Here is a 16,460-nt window from a genome sequence, read left to right on the forward strand (position 1 = left end):
TAAGACCCCAGAATCACAATTACTCATACAAATATGGGTATAACCAGACAGCCTCTGGCTTCGCCCATGGGGCCTGCCACTTTTAACATTTATAGCACACTGAGAAGCAAGTCAAAAGCATCTTCTCTGAAGGCCGAAAGATGTCAGGAACAAGGCAGAAGAAGGAACTACTCATATCCAGGGTTTCTAATAACTTACATATTTCCAGGTATTATTTATTCTATAGTTCTAGTAAGTAATAGTTTTTTAAATATTTACAGATATTGTTAAAATGACCAATTTTTGGACTTCCCTGGCAGTCCAGTGACTGGGACTCTATGCTCCCACTGCACTGCAGGAGAGCAAAAATTAGATCCCTGATTGGGGAATTAAGATTGGAAAAAAAAAAAAAAAGGCCAATTTCTGTACAGAGAACCTGAATTCCATGTTGAAATATATGGTGGACACTGGCTTGCCACTCAGACCTCCTACCTTCAGGACTCAGTCCTTATTTCTCCAGCTGCGGAGAGAGCTGGTGGCTAAAAGCTTACAGCTGGGCCCCCTGCACCCAAGCCAGAGATCGCTCTTCTCTCAGGCCAAAATCAAGAATCACTCCATTCTGGGAGATAGAAGGCGAACTAGTTGGCTCCATTCAAGACAACTCTGAAGGCCAACCAGCTCCAGAGCTCCCAGTGAGGTTGGCTGAGGTCTCTGTTGTGACTGCACCTCGACCCACTTTCCCTCAGTACCCCACCTTTTTTTCTCTTCCCCCACAGCTGGGATCCTAATACAGCACCCCAGATAAACTTTTGGTGCACAAAAGTTTGGTGCACAAACCAGACCTCCTAGGTTTGTTTCGTAGGGAATGTGTCCTGTCACAGCATATTGAACAGGAAATATTTTCTGTATAAATATATTTCTGCCTATAGCAATTAAGGGGGCTTTCCTAGTGGCTCAGTTGGTAAAGAATCTGCTTGCAATGCAGGAGACCAGGGTTCAATCCCCAGGTCAGGAAGATCCCCTGGAGAAGGAAATGGCAACCCACTCCAGTACTCTTGCCTGGAGAATTCCATGGACAGAGAAGCTGGACAGGCTGCAGTCCATGGAATTGCGAGGAGTCGGATACAACCGTGTGACTAAATTTCATAGCAATTAAGTGAAAGAAAAAGAAGTTGCTGAGTTCTACCTACCAAACTAAACTGAACATTGAACCAAGAAGCCAAATTGAAAATATAATCTGAGTATTGGTCAAGTTAAAGACACAGCTAAAACTGGCCCATATAGCCTATCTTCCCAGAAGGCCATTTATCACTGCAGCTTCTGGGGCCCATTTGTGTAATTAGATACTGACTATTTAGGATCACTCTTGGAAATATATACTTCTCTTATGTCTGTTCTTTGACTGGGCTCTGGTCTCATGTATTGTTTGAATGCAACTTAAAAGGGGATGTTTACTTCTTTATGGGAGAAAAAAAAATAGTTGCATAAGTAAAAGAGGTAATTGAGCTTGACAGTAATCATAAATATGACCAGCAATTCTTATTGAAAGCTAAATGTTATTTTAAAACTAAGCCACGCTTTTGTTTCATCCTGTGCACAGGCCCAGGCCTCCCCATTTCCACCCTTCATGATGGCCGCACCGACCAAGGTACTGTCTCCCACATGCTGTTGTCTTAAGAAATCCTGGACTCTTGTGACACTAGAGGAAGCAAGACAGCTTCCCCACACCAGCAAGGGGAGCAGTGACATATAGCTTAGTGCATAGCTTATGATTATATTGATCAACCTATTCTTTGTCAAACCTGATCATATGAAAGTTAATTATTATTTGCAGTAAGAACCTGGCATAAAGCAGATGAGTTATATAAGACGAATTAATCCTGTCTTCACCAATCACCCTTATAAAAACACAGAAGCTTAAAATTGGAAGGAAACTGAAGATTTTTAGTACACTCTCCCTCCCAAATAAGAAGGCCTTTTTTTTTTTTTAACATCCCGAACTGGAGATGAGTTCCGGATATAACTCCAGTTCGAAGCAGAGGGTGACTATCATGCTAGCTTTTTTGTTTTAACAGCTACATCACACTGTTGCCACATATGAGGGCCCTGAAATTTGGAGGCTCTTTCCATTTTCAGCTGCTATCAAGGCAGATCTCCTCCATCCTGTATTCGTGATATTGGTTCAAAAATAGTTCACAGCTCAAAGATGACCATTTTTACTCTCGATGGAGATATACAAGTGTATAATTGCCCTGAGACTCTTCCTGCGATTCTGTTACCTTTTGATTTACTATGAAACGTTGTGGGGTTGAAGTTGATGGAATCTAAGGACGAAAAGGGACTTCAGCACTCAAGCCTGTGATTGTCCTTGGACAGCTTTGGTGACAAGTCAGGAGACTGACTGCTTTGGAATTAGTTTGGCTGCCAGCTCAATGGCCTACGTACAGGTGAAAATAAGGCAATGAGGAAAATCAGTCCATTCAGGAGCTCAGGACAGGACAAGCATTGTAATAATGAAACTGTGAATTTAGTTTCGTTTTGAAGTTTGGGGTTTTTTTTTTTTAACCTTGTGTCTAATAATGAAATACTTTAAAGAATAACAGATTGTATTTCTGAGTTTGGCTCATTTCAACCTTCAGTGAGAGAAATTTTAAAGGAAGACTAGTTTCAAATTTCTAAGTCTTTGTTTTAATGGAAATCACCATAAATGTGTAATTCTCATTTGTTCTCAAAAGAGAACACAATCTCTGATTTGCATAAAATAATCTTGATAACTTTTAGCCATTTGAATCTGGGGAAAGTAATTGCATGGCTGCAAAATAAAGGTCAGCTTCTCTTTTTAAATGAATTTCCACTTTCTTACTATTCTTCTCATATTCCTGCTAGATACCAATTTTTGTACTGCTTACAAAACTTTATCACTTCATTCAATACTTACAAAATATGTACAATGTTCATGTGCCTATATGTTATTGTTATGCCCAGAGTCCGAGTCCCCAAAACTGAGAGAATAAGACATCCACAGCAATGCAAAAACATGAAGGGGTTTTATTTCTAGCTCGAGCTAGGGCTCCCGCCACATCCAATGCAGTGGAGTGGAGCAAGGAGCCCAGATTTGCAGCAGTATTTATAGGTTTTAGAACAGAGAGTTGGCAAGGGCTGATTGGCTGCAGGAGTTTCCTAGTATTTACTAATTGGCTAATCTTTACTGGCTGCAGGGGTTTCCTGGTATTTACTAATTGGCTATTGGCTGCAGGGGGGGGGTGTCTTTTATGTCCTGATAAAGTCAAACCAGGTTACGGGGAGTATGCTGATTAGACAAGTCCTAGCATCTGCGGGGATGACCTCACTGGGCAATGACTCAGCCTTTCCCGTGAGTCCTACCTTAGTCCCTGAAGCCTATCATGGTGTTTGTTAGGTCCCAACATTCCCCCCTGTCTTTTGTTATACTGAGGAATCTTCCTCAGCATTTTGGGGCAGGGCCTGATATTGCTGCCTAAGTACTAGTACCTGGACTGTATTGATGCGCTCCTTAACAAATGTGATGTCTATTTAGGATACAGGGGCCAAGAGTGAGCTTGGCCAGGGACTCCCTGATTACCCCTGAGTGAGTCACATAAAAACAATGTTCTTCCCCTAACACAGCACATAGGCCCCCTGAGAGACTTCATACTCAAGATACTTTTTGGGGGCGGAGGTCTCTTTCTTCTGTAACTTCTTCCTGCTGTGCATGGGCATAGGCCTGCCTAGCAGAGCAGAAGTCTCTACCTGATCTAAGTTGGTGTTTTCCACATCTGAGACCAGCTTTTACCCTTGTAGTTGCAGCAATTTAGTTGGCCCCTCTCAGAGATGAAATAGACAAGCGCCAAACAAGAGACCTACCAGGATGGTCATCTCTGGTTCCTGGAAACAGAAACTATTTCTTAATAGCCAAAGCAGATTTTCACCGTTAATGACGTCAGTGTTTCTCTAGATGTGAGAAGGTGCAAAAATTGGGACTCATAAAATTTTCTCCTGAAAAGATCTCACTATCTGATGGCCTGTTCTGCCAGTTTTCCCAGAGCATAGAGTGCCTCATTCCTGATTTTCACCCTGAACTCCTTTCAGGGGCGTTGAAAGTCAGCAGTTGCAGCGGCCATGATTTAATCTTTGTAGATGCAGATGGCGAGTGTCAGTCTTCAGTTGGCAGAGCCCCTTCTTCCTCATAAACTTGACCATGATTATGAGGGGGGGCACTTCATGACCATTTTATCCCATGGTGCCGAGAATGTCCATTCTCAGGTTTGGCAAAGATTTTGTTGACAGGCCACTCAATGTGCTGTTACTGGATTAGGCCCTAAAACAGTATCCAAAATTCTCTGGACCACCTGTCATTAGCTTCTTGGTCCAGGAAAATATTCCCTCTTGTTGCTTCTTGCCATATCTAGAGTTACACTGTTACCATCATCGATCTCATATGGGACTATATATTATTCTATTAGAGGCCTCATACACACATTTGACAGTGTAAGAAACAGCAATTTTGTAAAACAGGGGAAATACAAATAACATAGCCAGCAGTATTAGTAAAGTCACAAGTAAGACTTATGTTAAGAACTTCCATTAGATGTAGCCCAGTATATCTTCAGGTCATCTGACTTAGTCTGTCCTGTAGAATCTTTGTCTTCCAGGGAAATTATATTGGCACCATCTCTAAGGCATATAGCCCAGTTTTCTAGTATTACTAGACTGATTATCTTTAGTATGATTTAATTTTTTTAAGTAAATTTTCTCAGGGCCAACCAGTTAGAGTCTGGTAGTAGAGAAATTTACCAAGGTAACCCAGAACTAGACACAGGTAATTGGTCACAAACCCAACAGTTGGATTGATTTTTAAAACTAGCATAGGATCAGGCCTATGATAGAAAAGCATTTGACTTATATGCTACCTCTGATGTTGTCTTCTCATCCTGGTGTAGTATAGTTTCTCCTGATAAAGTCCTTCCATTCATGTTGGAGACAGCCCCTTAAATTATGTCTTTTTCCAGTCCTGGTTGCAGGTCATGAGGCGTCTGATCTTCATCCAAAGATAGATTACTGAGATAAGCTTCAGAAACAAACATAGGGTGTTCAAGAATTCAATTAAATTTTACATTAATATCACATAACAGATTAATCCTAGGTACAATGAAAATATTCTACTTGACGTTAATTATTCTAAGACATGTCTATATTAGATAGGTCAACAAACAAACATTAATATCAGGTATTTAACATTGAATATTTCCCAGTTCGCATGAACCTGGAGTTTATTGTTTAAGCCAAATAAATAGAGCTCATATACAAAAATATTACCAAGACATATTTAGACAGACACAGTGCAAGATCTAGCTTCAAGTCTTTTTTTTCCTTTTTCCTCAGTGTCAGATAAGTGTTCCTGAGAGCCCTGGTCTCAAGGCACAGGGAAAGAAAATCAAGTTCTAACAAAATGGCGGCAGGTCTAAACCACATGGTTGCCAGACAGAGCAAAACTTCCTTTTCCAGGGGATCTTCTCGACCCAGGGATCAAACCCAAGTCTCCCATATTGCAGGCAGACGCTTTAACCTCAGCTCCACCAGGGAAGCCCTTAAATACAAAAATACAGTCTCTCAGAAAACCTCCTATTGAGACACAGAACTTCAGATCTAAGTACTAACATCAGTCATAAGGGACAAAGGAGTAGAAGTTGCTTGCCCCATGATTACAGAGAAGAACACAGGAGACAAAATGAACACACAAAGAGCAGAGACAATGCCGGCACTCACACAGACACGACAAACAGATAACAAATACACATTGGCCGAGAACACAGCCCTAGGTCTTCCTGGGCCCCCCTGAAACTTTCTTTCCCTCGAGGTAATTTTACCAACAAGGCATCCACAGAGCCAGCCGCCTCCCCAGCACAATGTCAGGCCTTGGCCTTACGCTGGTCTTAACCAGAGAACAGAGCCAGCCCCCTCCCCAGCACGATGCCGGGCCTCAGCCTTACACTGGTCTTAACCAGAACTAAGACCGGTGTTCTGATATCTCTCCTCCTAGTGAGGAAACCCCTTCTACCGGGAGAGTGTTATTCTTCCCAGTTAAAGGGATCCTGGACGAGCCCCCAAATATTATGCCTAGAGTCCGAGTCCCCAAAACTGAGAGAATAAGACGTCCACAGCAATGCAAAAGCATGAAGGGGTTTTATTTCTAGCTCGAGCTAGGGCTCCTGCCACATCCAACGCAGTGGAGTGGAGCAAGGAGCCCCAAGCCCAGATTTGCAACAGTATTTATAGGTTTTAGAACAGAGAGTTGGCAAGGGCTGATTGGCTGCAGGAGTTTCCTAGTATTTACTAATTGGCTAATCTTTATTGGCTGCAGGGGTTTCCTGGTATTTACTAATTGGCTATTGGCTGCAGGGGGATGTCTTTTATGTCCTGATAAAGTCAAACCAGGTTACGGGGAGTATGCTGATTAGACAAGTCCTAGCATCTGCGGGGATGACCTCACTGGGCAATGACTCAGCCTTTCCCGTGAATCCTACCTTAGTCCCTGAAGCCTATCATGGCATTTGTTAGGTCCCAACAGTTATATGTATTTACATGTTTTTAACTCTCAAAACCAATGAAAATTCTTTTATAGTGCAGTTCTGCAAACTTGCCCCATGATGAAATTCTCCAGAGAGGTTTATTATAAATACAGATTCTCAGGTCCACCTTCAAAATTCCAGTTTAATAAGTCTTATATTGGGCTGCTGCTGCTACTCCTAAGTCACTTCAGTCATATCTGACTCTGTGTGACCCCATAGAAGGCAGCCCACCAGGCTCCCCCATCCCTGGGATTCTCTAGGCAAGAACACTAGAGTGGGTTGCCATTTCCTCCTCCAATGCATAAAAGTGAAAACTGAAAGTAAAGTCACTCAGTCGTGTCTGACTCTTAGCGACCCCATGGACTGCAGCCTACCAGGCTCCTCCATCCATGGGATTTTCCAGGCAAGAGTACTGGAGTGGGGTCCAGATAAGTTTCAGAGTAGCTTTTCAGAGCAGATGCTATGTCTTCCATTTATTTGTAGTTTCTCTTTGCATTTGGTGCCAAAATTTTTCATTCAATACACATTTATTAAGCACCTATTACATTAAACCAGGCACTTTGCTAGAAAATACATCCTAAAAGTGAACAGATATTGCATTAGAGATGGTCTTGTTCTCAGGCGATTACAGGTCAGTGGGAAATGCAAATGTGTGAACAGACAGTTACAACACAATGGGATTAAAGTATTAAGATAGGGAAAGTAGAGAGTCATGAGAGCATATTAGCAGGGCTCCTCCTCTGGAATAGGGGGTTAAGAAATGTTTCCTTATGATGACTACGTCAACCTTCAGACTCATAAATATAAGGGAGAGGTTGATGCTGTTTGGATGTTTAACTTGGTCAAATGGATTCACACTGATGCTTTTTATTGAAAGATAGGACCCACTGTGGAGAAAACATTTTTGGAGAGGTGATGAATTTTGTTTTGAATATTGAGTTTGAGGTACTGATGACATGTATCCAAGAAGAGCTGTCCTGGAGTGACATACTTTTGGATCTCGATGTTGGAGGATTAGTTTGAGTTGAAGATAATTATCGGGAAGTTATTCATTTATGGAATACATGGTTACTAAGTTTGTGGAAATGCATGAGAGAGCAGAGGGGGAAAGTGAGGGTGGGCAAGGGTAGTAAAGAATGAGCCTAGAGTAAAATTGTGCAGAACACCAACATGAGAAATGGAAAGAGAAAATGAACCTGTAAAGGAGACTGAGGGTGGAGAGAAGGAGAAGGACACCCTTGAGAGTACGGACTCATGGCACGCAGCAGAGAAGAGGATCTCAAGAAAAGGGAGTGCTCGTCTGCGTCAAGCACTTCAGAGTGAAACAAGACCTGCCCTAAATCAATGAGCTTAACAAAGTAAGGATGAGCATTAGCTTAGTCAGAACAGTTTCAGTGGAGCAGTGGTGGTAGAAGCAAGATTGGAGTAAGTTTAGGTTTGCATAGAAGGTAAGTAAATAAAAAGAGACTATTTTCAATAGGTCTTTCTGACTGATGAGTGGAGGAAAGAGGTGGATAATCCTGGAAGAGATTGATAGAGGTTTAAATTAGCTTTTGAAAGCTGATAAACATTTGAGAATGGTTGAATGCTGATGGAAGAAATGTGGAGACCATGGTTGAAGGCATAAAGGAGTGGACGTCCCTCCACTCGGGGTAAAGTGGAGTCCAGAGACAGGTGAGGAAATTAATCTCTGGCCTTGTGATGAGAGAGAGTGAGGAAATTTTTGATGTAGTTCTAAGAAAGTTTGTAGAAAACAGGGCTTCCCTGATAGTTCAGCTGGTAAAGAATCCACCTGCCACAGTTTGTAGAACACAGTGCAATGGCTGTATTTTCTTTGCAAAGTGAAGTAAAGTCATTGGACAATAACAGATAGCACTTGACCCAGATGCTACAAAAACATAGAAGAGTTGACACTTGACATGGAGGACCCATTTGAGGCTTAGGAACTTCAGACACAGCAGATTTTCATTAAAATTGCTCAGCTGATTGAATAGCCTTATCTATCAGGTTTCCTGAAGATTCTTCACATAATTTAATCAATGAATAATATATCATAGTTAATATGATTTTAACAAATAAATCAGATGTAATCTATCATTCTTACACCTTGATTTCATCATAATGAAGAGTCTCCAAACATATGGAGAACACAACCACATATCATGTACTTGGTACTGAGCATGCTGGGCATCAAGTATACAATGATGAGTAAAAGAAGGTAAAAGGTATAGTCTGGGCTCTAGCAAGCCTTGCCATATTATATACTCCTAATGCAAAGCCACACAGAGAAACCCAATTGCAACCCCTCCCTCTCTTCACAGCTCTATGAAATTCTATTTTGCTCCAAGAGGTAGGAAAATTGCTCATCTACTATCCATAAAGATGCAACTCTGGACTGTAGAAGCATTAATAAGCTTTTCTATTCAACTTGTCATTTCAGTAAGTCCTTAACTGGGAACAGACTAGAGAAGGAATCAAGGTCAACCCAATCAGGCAACATCCGTGTATTGTCTCAGACTTCCAGCATCTGTTGGCAAAATGATAAACATGGTCTAAGTAAATATTACAGCTACTCTGTGTGCTTGCTCCACATAGATTCCCTTTATCCTTGACAGTTCCACAATCAGAATCCACACATAGAGAATGAAGGACTGGCTCCATTGTACTTAGAACTGAGTATTCATTTAACTTATTTTTTTTAGTTTTGAGTTTTTAATTGAAATACAGTTAATCTATAATGTTGTATTAGTTTCAGGTGTATAGCAAAGTGATTCAGTTATGTGTGCATGCTAAGTCACTTCAGTTGTTTCCAATTCTTTTTGACCTCATGGATTGTAGCCTGCCAGGTTCCTCTGTGCATGGGATTCTCCAGGCAAGAGTACTGGAGTGGGTTGCCATTTTCTCCTCCAGGGGGATCTTCCCAACCCAAGGATCAAACCCACACCTCTTATATCTCCTGTGTTGGTAGGAGCATTCTTTACCCCTGGTATCACCTGGAACATCCTTAAAGTGAAAGTGAAAGTCACTCAGTTCTGTTTGAGTCTTTGTGACCCCAAGGACTGTAGCCCGCCAGAGCTCTCTGTCCATGGAATTCTCCAAGCAAGAATACTGGAGTAGGGGCCCATTCCCTTCTCCAGGGATCTTCCCAACCCAGGGGTCAAACTTAAGTCTCCTGCATTGCAGGCAGATTCTTTACCTTCTGAGTCACCAGGGAAGTCCATATATATATATTCTCTTTCAGATTCTTTTCCATTATAGGGTGTTACAAGATACTGAATGTATTGATAGTTCCCTGTGCTATACAGTAGGTCCTTGTTGTTTATCTATTTATACACAGTAGCACATATATGTAAATCCAAACCTCCTAATTTATCTCTCCCCATCTCCTGCTATTCCCTTTTTTAGTTTTAACTTTTAAATTGCCACAACTATCTCTTTCCTGATGGATTATCCAAAGTTAAAATGAAATGTATTATGTATCTTATACAACTCATACCAAAACATCTATCCTTGTTCTAAGATTAAATGTAACACGTTGGAGCAAAATGCCATGAGTACATGAAAACTGAGAGTTACAAGAGAAGTGGTTTGGCAAACTTAGTGTAGTTACAAGCACTCCCCCAGCTCCCCATCTTCAAGGTCCACTTTTTTAAAAACGCACAAAAACAAGGAGTCCACAGGCCTGCTGTATCTCAGAAGTCATCCAGACCCTCTTTTTAAAAATAAAGCTACAAGCATCACTTATTATTCAAAAAACCTAACTTTTCTCAGGAGATCAATGGATTTGTTCAGTTAAACAGCAGTTTTTTAGGAGATCTTTGCCAGGTGCCCCCTTTGAGAGTTCTCTTTAGGAGTCTCGGGTTGGCTCAGATGGTAAAGAATCTGCCTGCAATGCAGGAGAACCAGGTTCACTCCCTGGCTTGGGAAGATCCCTTGGAAAAGGAAATGTCAACCCACTCTAGTATTCTTGCCTGGAGAATTCCATGGACAGAGGAGCCTGGAGTGCTACAATCCTTGGGGTCACAAAGAGTCAGACATGACTGAGTGACTAACACTTTATGATGAAAGATAAAGATCGTAGTGTGTATATATGGTTGTCCTACTAAGATATATAACTATCTTGAAGGAAAAGATTTGAAGGAATTGAATGCACAGTAATTCAATTACCAGAAGAAAAAAAAAAAAGAATATCCTATATTAAGCAAGTACAGCAGCAAGAGTTTAAGAAAGAAATAGATATGAAAAAATCACAGACTTAATATTTGATCTTGTTCATTGAAGATTTTAAAACAAACTTTATACTTAATTGCTTTAAATATGAAGTATCAGCAATATAGATTTTATTTCTACCACTTTTGTTTCAGCAAATTTTTTTTCAAAACGCTGCCTACTCAGGGCACTTATTACAAAAAAGGTTGGACACAGGAAAATGTGGCTGAATAAGCATTGTTACTTCTGTGATTCTGCTCAAAATGTGTTTTGATGCCATCAGGGTCAGTTTAGGAGACAATGATTGATGTCTTTTACAAGCTCATCCCTGCTTTAAAGCCTGTGTTAAAAATCTGCTTGTCAATATGAAAATACTTAAGCAATCCGTTTACCATTTCAGTTTCATCCATAGTAAATTGAAAGACATTTTAAGAAAGAAACTTTTTATAGAACTTCTATTAATTAAAAATGAACTTCTTTTTTTAAGAAATTAAAATCCTGGAAGACAACAAGGAATTGGAAAATGCTTTGAAAAATATTCAGCTGCCCAAAGAAGAAATAAAGAAACTTAAAGTGGATGATATTAGTAAGATCTTTAAAAACTTCTCATGAATAAATATGAAGCTGAGCACTTATCTTGCTTTTTAGAAACAAAATTGTATAGTTTTAAGTATAATGCTATAATAGTGTAACCCTATAATATTACAGGATCATAATTTTAAAATCTTACTATAGCAATAAGGTTTTATGAAATATCTTTCATATGTTTGTGAATAGGGTTGATATTTTTTCTATAGCTCCATTTCAACACTGATTGTTTTTAAAGTTTATCTAATTTTAATTTTAGAATGTGCTTCTAGAAAAACAATAGTTCGATATTTCTAGTAACTTGTAAATTAGACAAAATACATAATAAAAATCAAGAAAAACATAGTCTTGATTCTTCACAATTTACCAATTTAAGTTGATTTTATGTTATATATTATTATTAAAGAAAATAAATAATGCTGAGTATAGTGGAATGAAGATTTTTCTCTGTTTTTGTTTTTTCAAGCATTGTGGTACAAGATGATTCTTCCTCCTCAGTTTGACAAATCAAAGAAGTATCCCTTGCTAATTCAAGTGTATGTAATATTTTCTTTGGTTTAAAAACTATTTATTGAAAGCATGCTGTATTAAATACACATTTGTGAGATAGAATGAACCATTCTCCTCGGTAACAGTTCCTATTGATGGTGTTTTATATATTCCCCAACTAATCAGAGTAAATAAAATATGGCTATTTAAAATAGCTTGAGAAAGTTTTGAGATTTTTAGATGGACTTGCTTGCATTTGCTGTTTTGAATTTCTTTTGTGTGGCAAATTGCCTAATGTGTCAGAATACCTTTGAGATAGAGAAATTGCAGCCAAAAAAATATTGTAAATCATCTTCACATCTTATGTAATTGAGTTAGAAATGAAATAAGGGAATGGAATACATTTTGTGGAATCACACCCCAAATCAGTGCTGACCTACACACAATTTGCTTAAAACACCATGCATTTTTTTTAGTATATCTTATGCCTGCTTTTAGCAAGTGGCAGGTGGCAGAAATGACGAAAAACCCACACATATTCCTTGAAATGCCAACCCTAGATGTATCCGTTTTGGGGAATAGGAGGGGCTGTGTCCCAGAACAACTTCCTTGTAGCAAACCTCTGGGAAAAGCCTGGTCGTCTCTTGATTCTGAGCCAGTTCTAATGCCGCTGTTATTGAAATTCTATCATACGAATGTACTGGGAAATACTAAAGGCAATTCTTGGCCCCGATGGGAAGTTGAGTTTCACAAAAACATCAGAGATTCTCTTTCTTTTTTCCCTTTAGGTATGGTGGTCCCTGCAGTCAGAGTGTAAGGTCTATATTCGCTGTTAGTTGGATATCTTATCTTGCAAGTAAGGAAGGGATAGTCATTGCCTTGGTGGATGGTCGAGGAACAGCTTTCCAAGGTGACAAACTCCTGTATGCAGTGTATCGAAAACTGGGTGTTTATGAAGTTGAGGACCAGATCACAGCTGTCAGGTGAGCGCCTTCTCATTCAAACAGAAACTGATGTCAAGAAAAGTTATGCAATAACTTTTGGGTTTCTCCATCCTTAATGCCTTAATTCTTTTTGTCTGTTTTCCTAACGTCATCTAAAGCTATCATTAATCATCAAGGGATATTTTTGCCCAATATGAGAAAAAAATTATTCACGGAAAAGAGTAGAAAAATAATTCATAGTGAAAGATGATAAATACTCTCTTTCCATGTTTTAGTCATTCTAATAGCCTTTCACTAACATGGCTCACAATTAACAGAAAAATTTGTATAACTTTAGGGATGGTCTGTAGAAAACAGGACATCTGAGTGCTCAAGCCTTGTGGATTCTACCTCATAAATTCAGAAATGGCTCAAGATTTCATCGGCACTATGTACTTTCAGATATCAGACATTCATTAATGATTAAGCTATCATATTAGCAAGAAAGTGTTTTCCTACTTTCATTTGACCAAAAAAAAATTTATTTTATGTAATAGAAATTACATTATGAAAACATTTAGAAGAAATACAGATTTATAATCTGACTTCTTCCCAACTACATTTTCAACCACAATTTATGGCTCAATCATTTCTTCCTGAAACAAAAAGAAAAGAGTCACCAAAATTGTTCCTAGTTTGGCAGCACTGTGCAGGATTCCTCTGGATATTTCTTATAGCTGTCAGGTAGGTGACCTTAGAGAATAGTAGCTTGTAAATGTAAAGACTAACGCAGTCTGATTGCACTCTTAGTTGTGGATATACGTGCATGCATGACAGCTGAAGGTCAAACAATGCTTCACAGAAAAGACCAATTTAGAAAATTAATTAGTATGTTTCTTTTACCATCTTAATATCACGAATGATTATTGATTTCAGTGTAGCGTGCATAACACAGACTGTATTTAACAACTAGGAGCCAGGCCCAGACAATACTTTTCTGTATTTTTTGTCTCTAATCAAAACAGAAGAGTTTAGACTCACAAGTGATTTTTTTTTAATAGAAAAGTAATCATATGCTTTTAAATTTTCATTCTGTGGACACTAATTACACACACACAAAACATTCAATTAAAAGCAAAGTCTATTTGGATAAAATCTAACAAATTAATAAGTAAATTATTAAATAATGTTACACAATCTATAGACATCATTCACACTTAACTTCTAGGAGGCTCTGTCTTTCCTACTCACCCAGATTTTTGGCCTTTCCACTATTTCAACTTTTTTGAGAGATACTTCTGTGTGACAGAGAGTCATAGGAAAGGTAATTCAAAGAAAAATCCCAAGATACAATGTCTCATATAAGACTATGGTATGCCTTAAAAATAGTAATGCAGCTACCAGTATTATAGACTTAATTCTTTTCTGGCTGTGCGTCACACTTGCTTGTATGAAACCATGCAATGAAACACCTGGGACATGTAATCCAAAGGACAGAGATGGAAACTGTGGTTTATAATTCGACTTTCCAAAGTTGGTAGAGCTAAAAAGTGATTTGTTTGGTGTTGATTAAAAACAGTCATTACCATCATACATCATTATATGTTTGTGCATTTATTTATCACCAAAAATGTGGCATTCAAATTTAAGAGGAATAACTCAAGAAACAGAAAAGATAGAACAGATAACTTCTTAATGTTTTTCTTTGGATGAATTGAAAATTTAAACCTGATATCCATGCACTGACCTTAATATAAGTTGTTATTTCTGTTCAACACATAAAACAGGAAGCCACAAATTCTACTGATTTTTCACAATAACATAAATGACACTTAGAACTGAAATGAAGATTGGGCCAGAGGCTGTAACTATCTACCTTTACCTCCTCTGAGCCATTTTTGGATGGAACCTGAAGAAAGTTTTTGTACTATAGATCAGACATATGTTCACTCATTGACTCAGCCATTCAAGAGCAGGTGAAGTAGTATATGCAGTTACAATACTCTGTATAAAATCATGCAATTTACAATCTCAACTTTCAGTGCACTTACAGTTTCTGAAGACTGAATAAACCACATGGAACTCTCTGTATTTACCTCAGTGAACAGGGGTGTCTGTGTGGCCCATGCAAAGTGCATCTACAGCAGTGGAGATGCCAACTGGGTTTGGCCTTCACTTTGCTTGCAACCATTATTCTGCAAAAGTATAAGGGAGGCCTTAAAGCCCAATGTTTTGAGAAGACAAAGCTAGAGAATAGATTTATAGTCATAACTCTGGAAAGAATTCAGTCACATATTTTCCAGAGAAATGTTTTAGGAATCAGACCCTGAATGTCTGACCTGAGGACTCGGGATTGTAATCCCTCTATGATAGTCCTCCAACTCTTGTTGCTGTCGTCCAGTCACTAAACTGTGTCTGATTCTGCAACCCCACGGACCGTAGTCCACCAGGCTTCCCTGTCCATGGTCCTCAAATTACCTCATCCTGCAAAAAAAAAAAAAAAAAAATTTGTTTCCTTGAATCTCTTAGGAAATGCAATCAGGCTAAATTTTTTACATAGCAAAAAAATCATATGTACATATTTGAAAATACTAGTAAATACTGTTGAAGGTTGAGAAATAAATTAACTAAGTAAAGCAGGGGAAAAAAAGCCCTACAGTGGCACAAATTCTGAATGCCCCAAAGGAAATGCATTTGAGGTCAAAGCTTAAGGAAGACTGAGCCCTACGTTCTTCAGTCTGTTTTGCAAGTGGTACACATGTGAGTCCCTTAAAGCTTCAGTAGTTACAGGGTCAAATCTGCTCATCTGGGGTAAGTGCGGCACTTTAGACTTTCCCACAATTTTGAAACTTTCTATAACTTCAGGGATAGTGATAAGAAAGAATTATATGAGAAACAATATACTGTTATACATGATACCAATAAAAACATTTCCAAAATAGAATAACAATCAATCAATAGTGTTTCAAACTGATTTTTAGCCTAGGGTTATTTTTAAGAGAGAAAATTTGTAAAGTCCAGACCAGTCTCCAAAATTAGAAAAACATGCTTTTTCCCCTGTTATTAACATTTTGTGGATTTAACTGCATTATTGGCAGTATTTCTGATAACCCTCCTGAAAGCTCTTCAGAATTTTGGAGGTAAATTTTATAAAGCCTGGTTGGTCTCAAAGTGCTCAGATTATCTAGCTAACCTTTAACCTAGTCTTGCCACATTAAGTGTTAATGTTTCATTTCCATGTTAACTATTGCGCTATCATTTCCTGTAAATGTCATCCTTTTGGAATAAACCTAGGAAGGGAGCTGTTAAGAATTTCCTGTTCCCATGTATCACCTGTTATTTGCTTTTACCCCAGATGCAAGGCAATATGATTGCTAGCTTCTGGGAGATCATAAAATCATGATTGATTTTATGGCTTCAAACTGGCTTCAAGCACTAGCAGCAAGATTGCTTTGTTTGGGGTTTTTTGTTTTTTTTGTTTTTTGTTTTTTTTGACAAAGAAAGTGAACCTTCTTTTCTTCCATTTGGCTTTTGAAGTTTGTGGGCGAATTGCCAAAATACCACACTTGACAGCCCGTTTTCTCTACCTACTGTGAACAAGCATCCACACAGGTAGCAACTCTGCGTTCGCTACTGCATTTCTCCCCTGAAGACGCCTCAGTGTCCTTCAGAATTAGTGTCGAGT

At 38.9% G+C, this 16,460-nt stretch overlaps 1 protein-coding gene across 1 annotated transcript in view; it reads left to right on the forward strand.

Moving 5' to 3' along the window:
* The window catches only part of FAP (fibroblast activation protein alpha), an 82,151-nt gene that overhangs the window by 52,357 nt on the left and 13,334 nt on the right, over window positions 1–16,460 (forward strand). The window contains exons 18-21 of the mRNA XM_069574337.1: window positions 1,580–1,627; window positions 11,263–11,361; window positions 11,830–11,899; window positions 12,641–12,835. Coding sequence (XP_069430438.1) covers window positions 1,580–1,627; window positions 11,263–11,361; window positions 11,830–11,899; window positions 12,641–12,835 — 412 coding nt within the window. The remainder of the gene's footprint in view (window positions 1–1,579; window positions 1,628–11,262; window positions 11,362–11,829; window positions 11,900–12,640; window positions 12,836–16,460) is intronic.

The sequence above is a fragment of the Ovis canadensis genome, chromosome 2, assembly GCF_042477335.2.
Source record: "Ovis canadensis isolate MfBH-ARS-UI-01 breed Bighorn chromosome 2, ARS-UI_OviCan_v2, whole genome shotgun sequence".
NCBI lineage: Eukaryota > Metazoa > Chordata > Mammalia > Artiodactyla > Bovidae > Ovis > Ovis canadensis.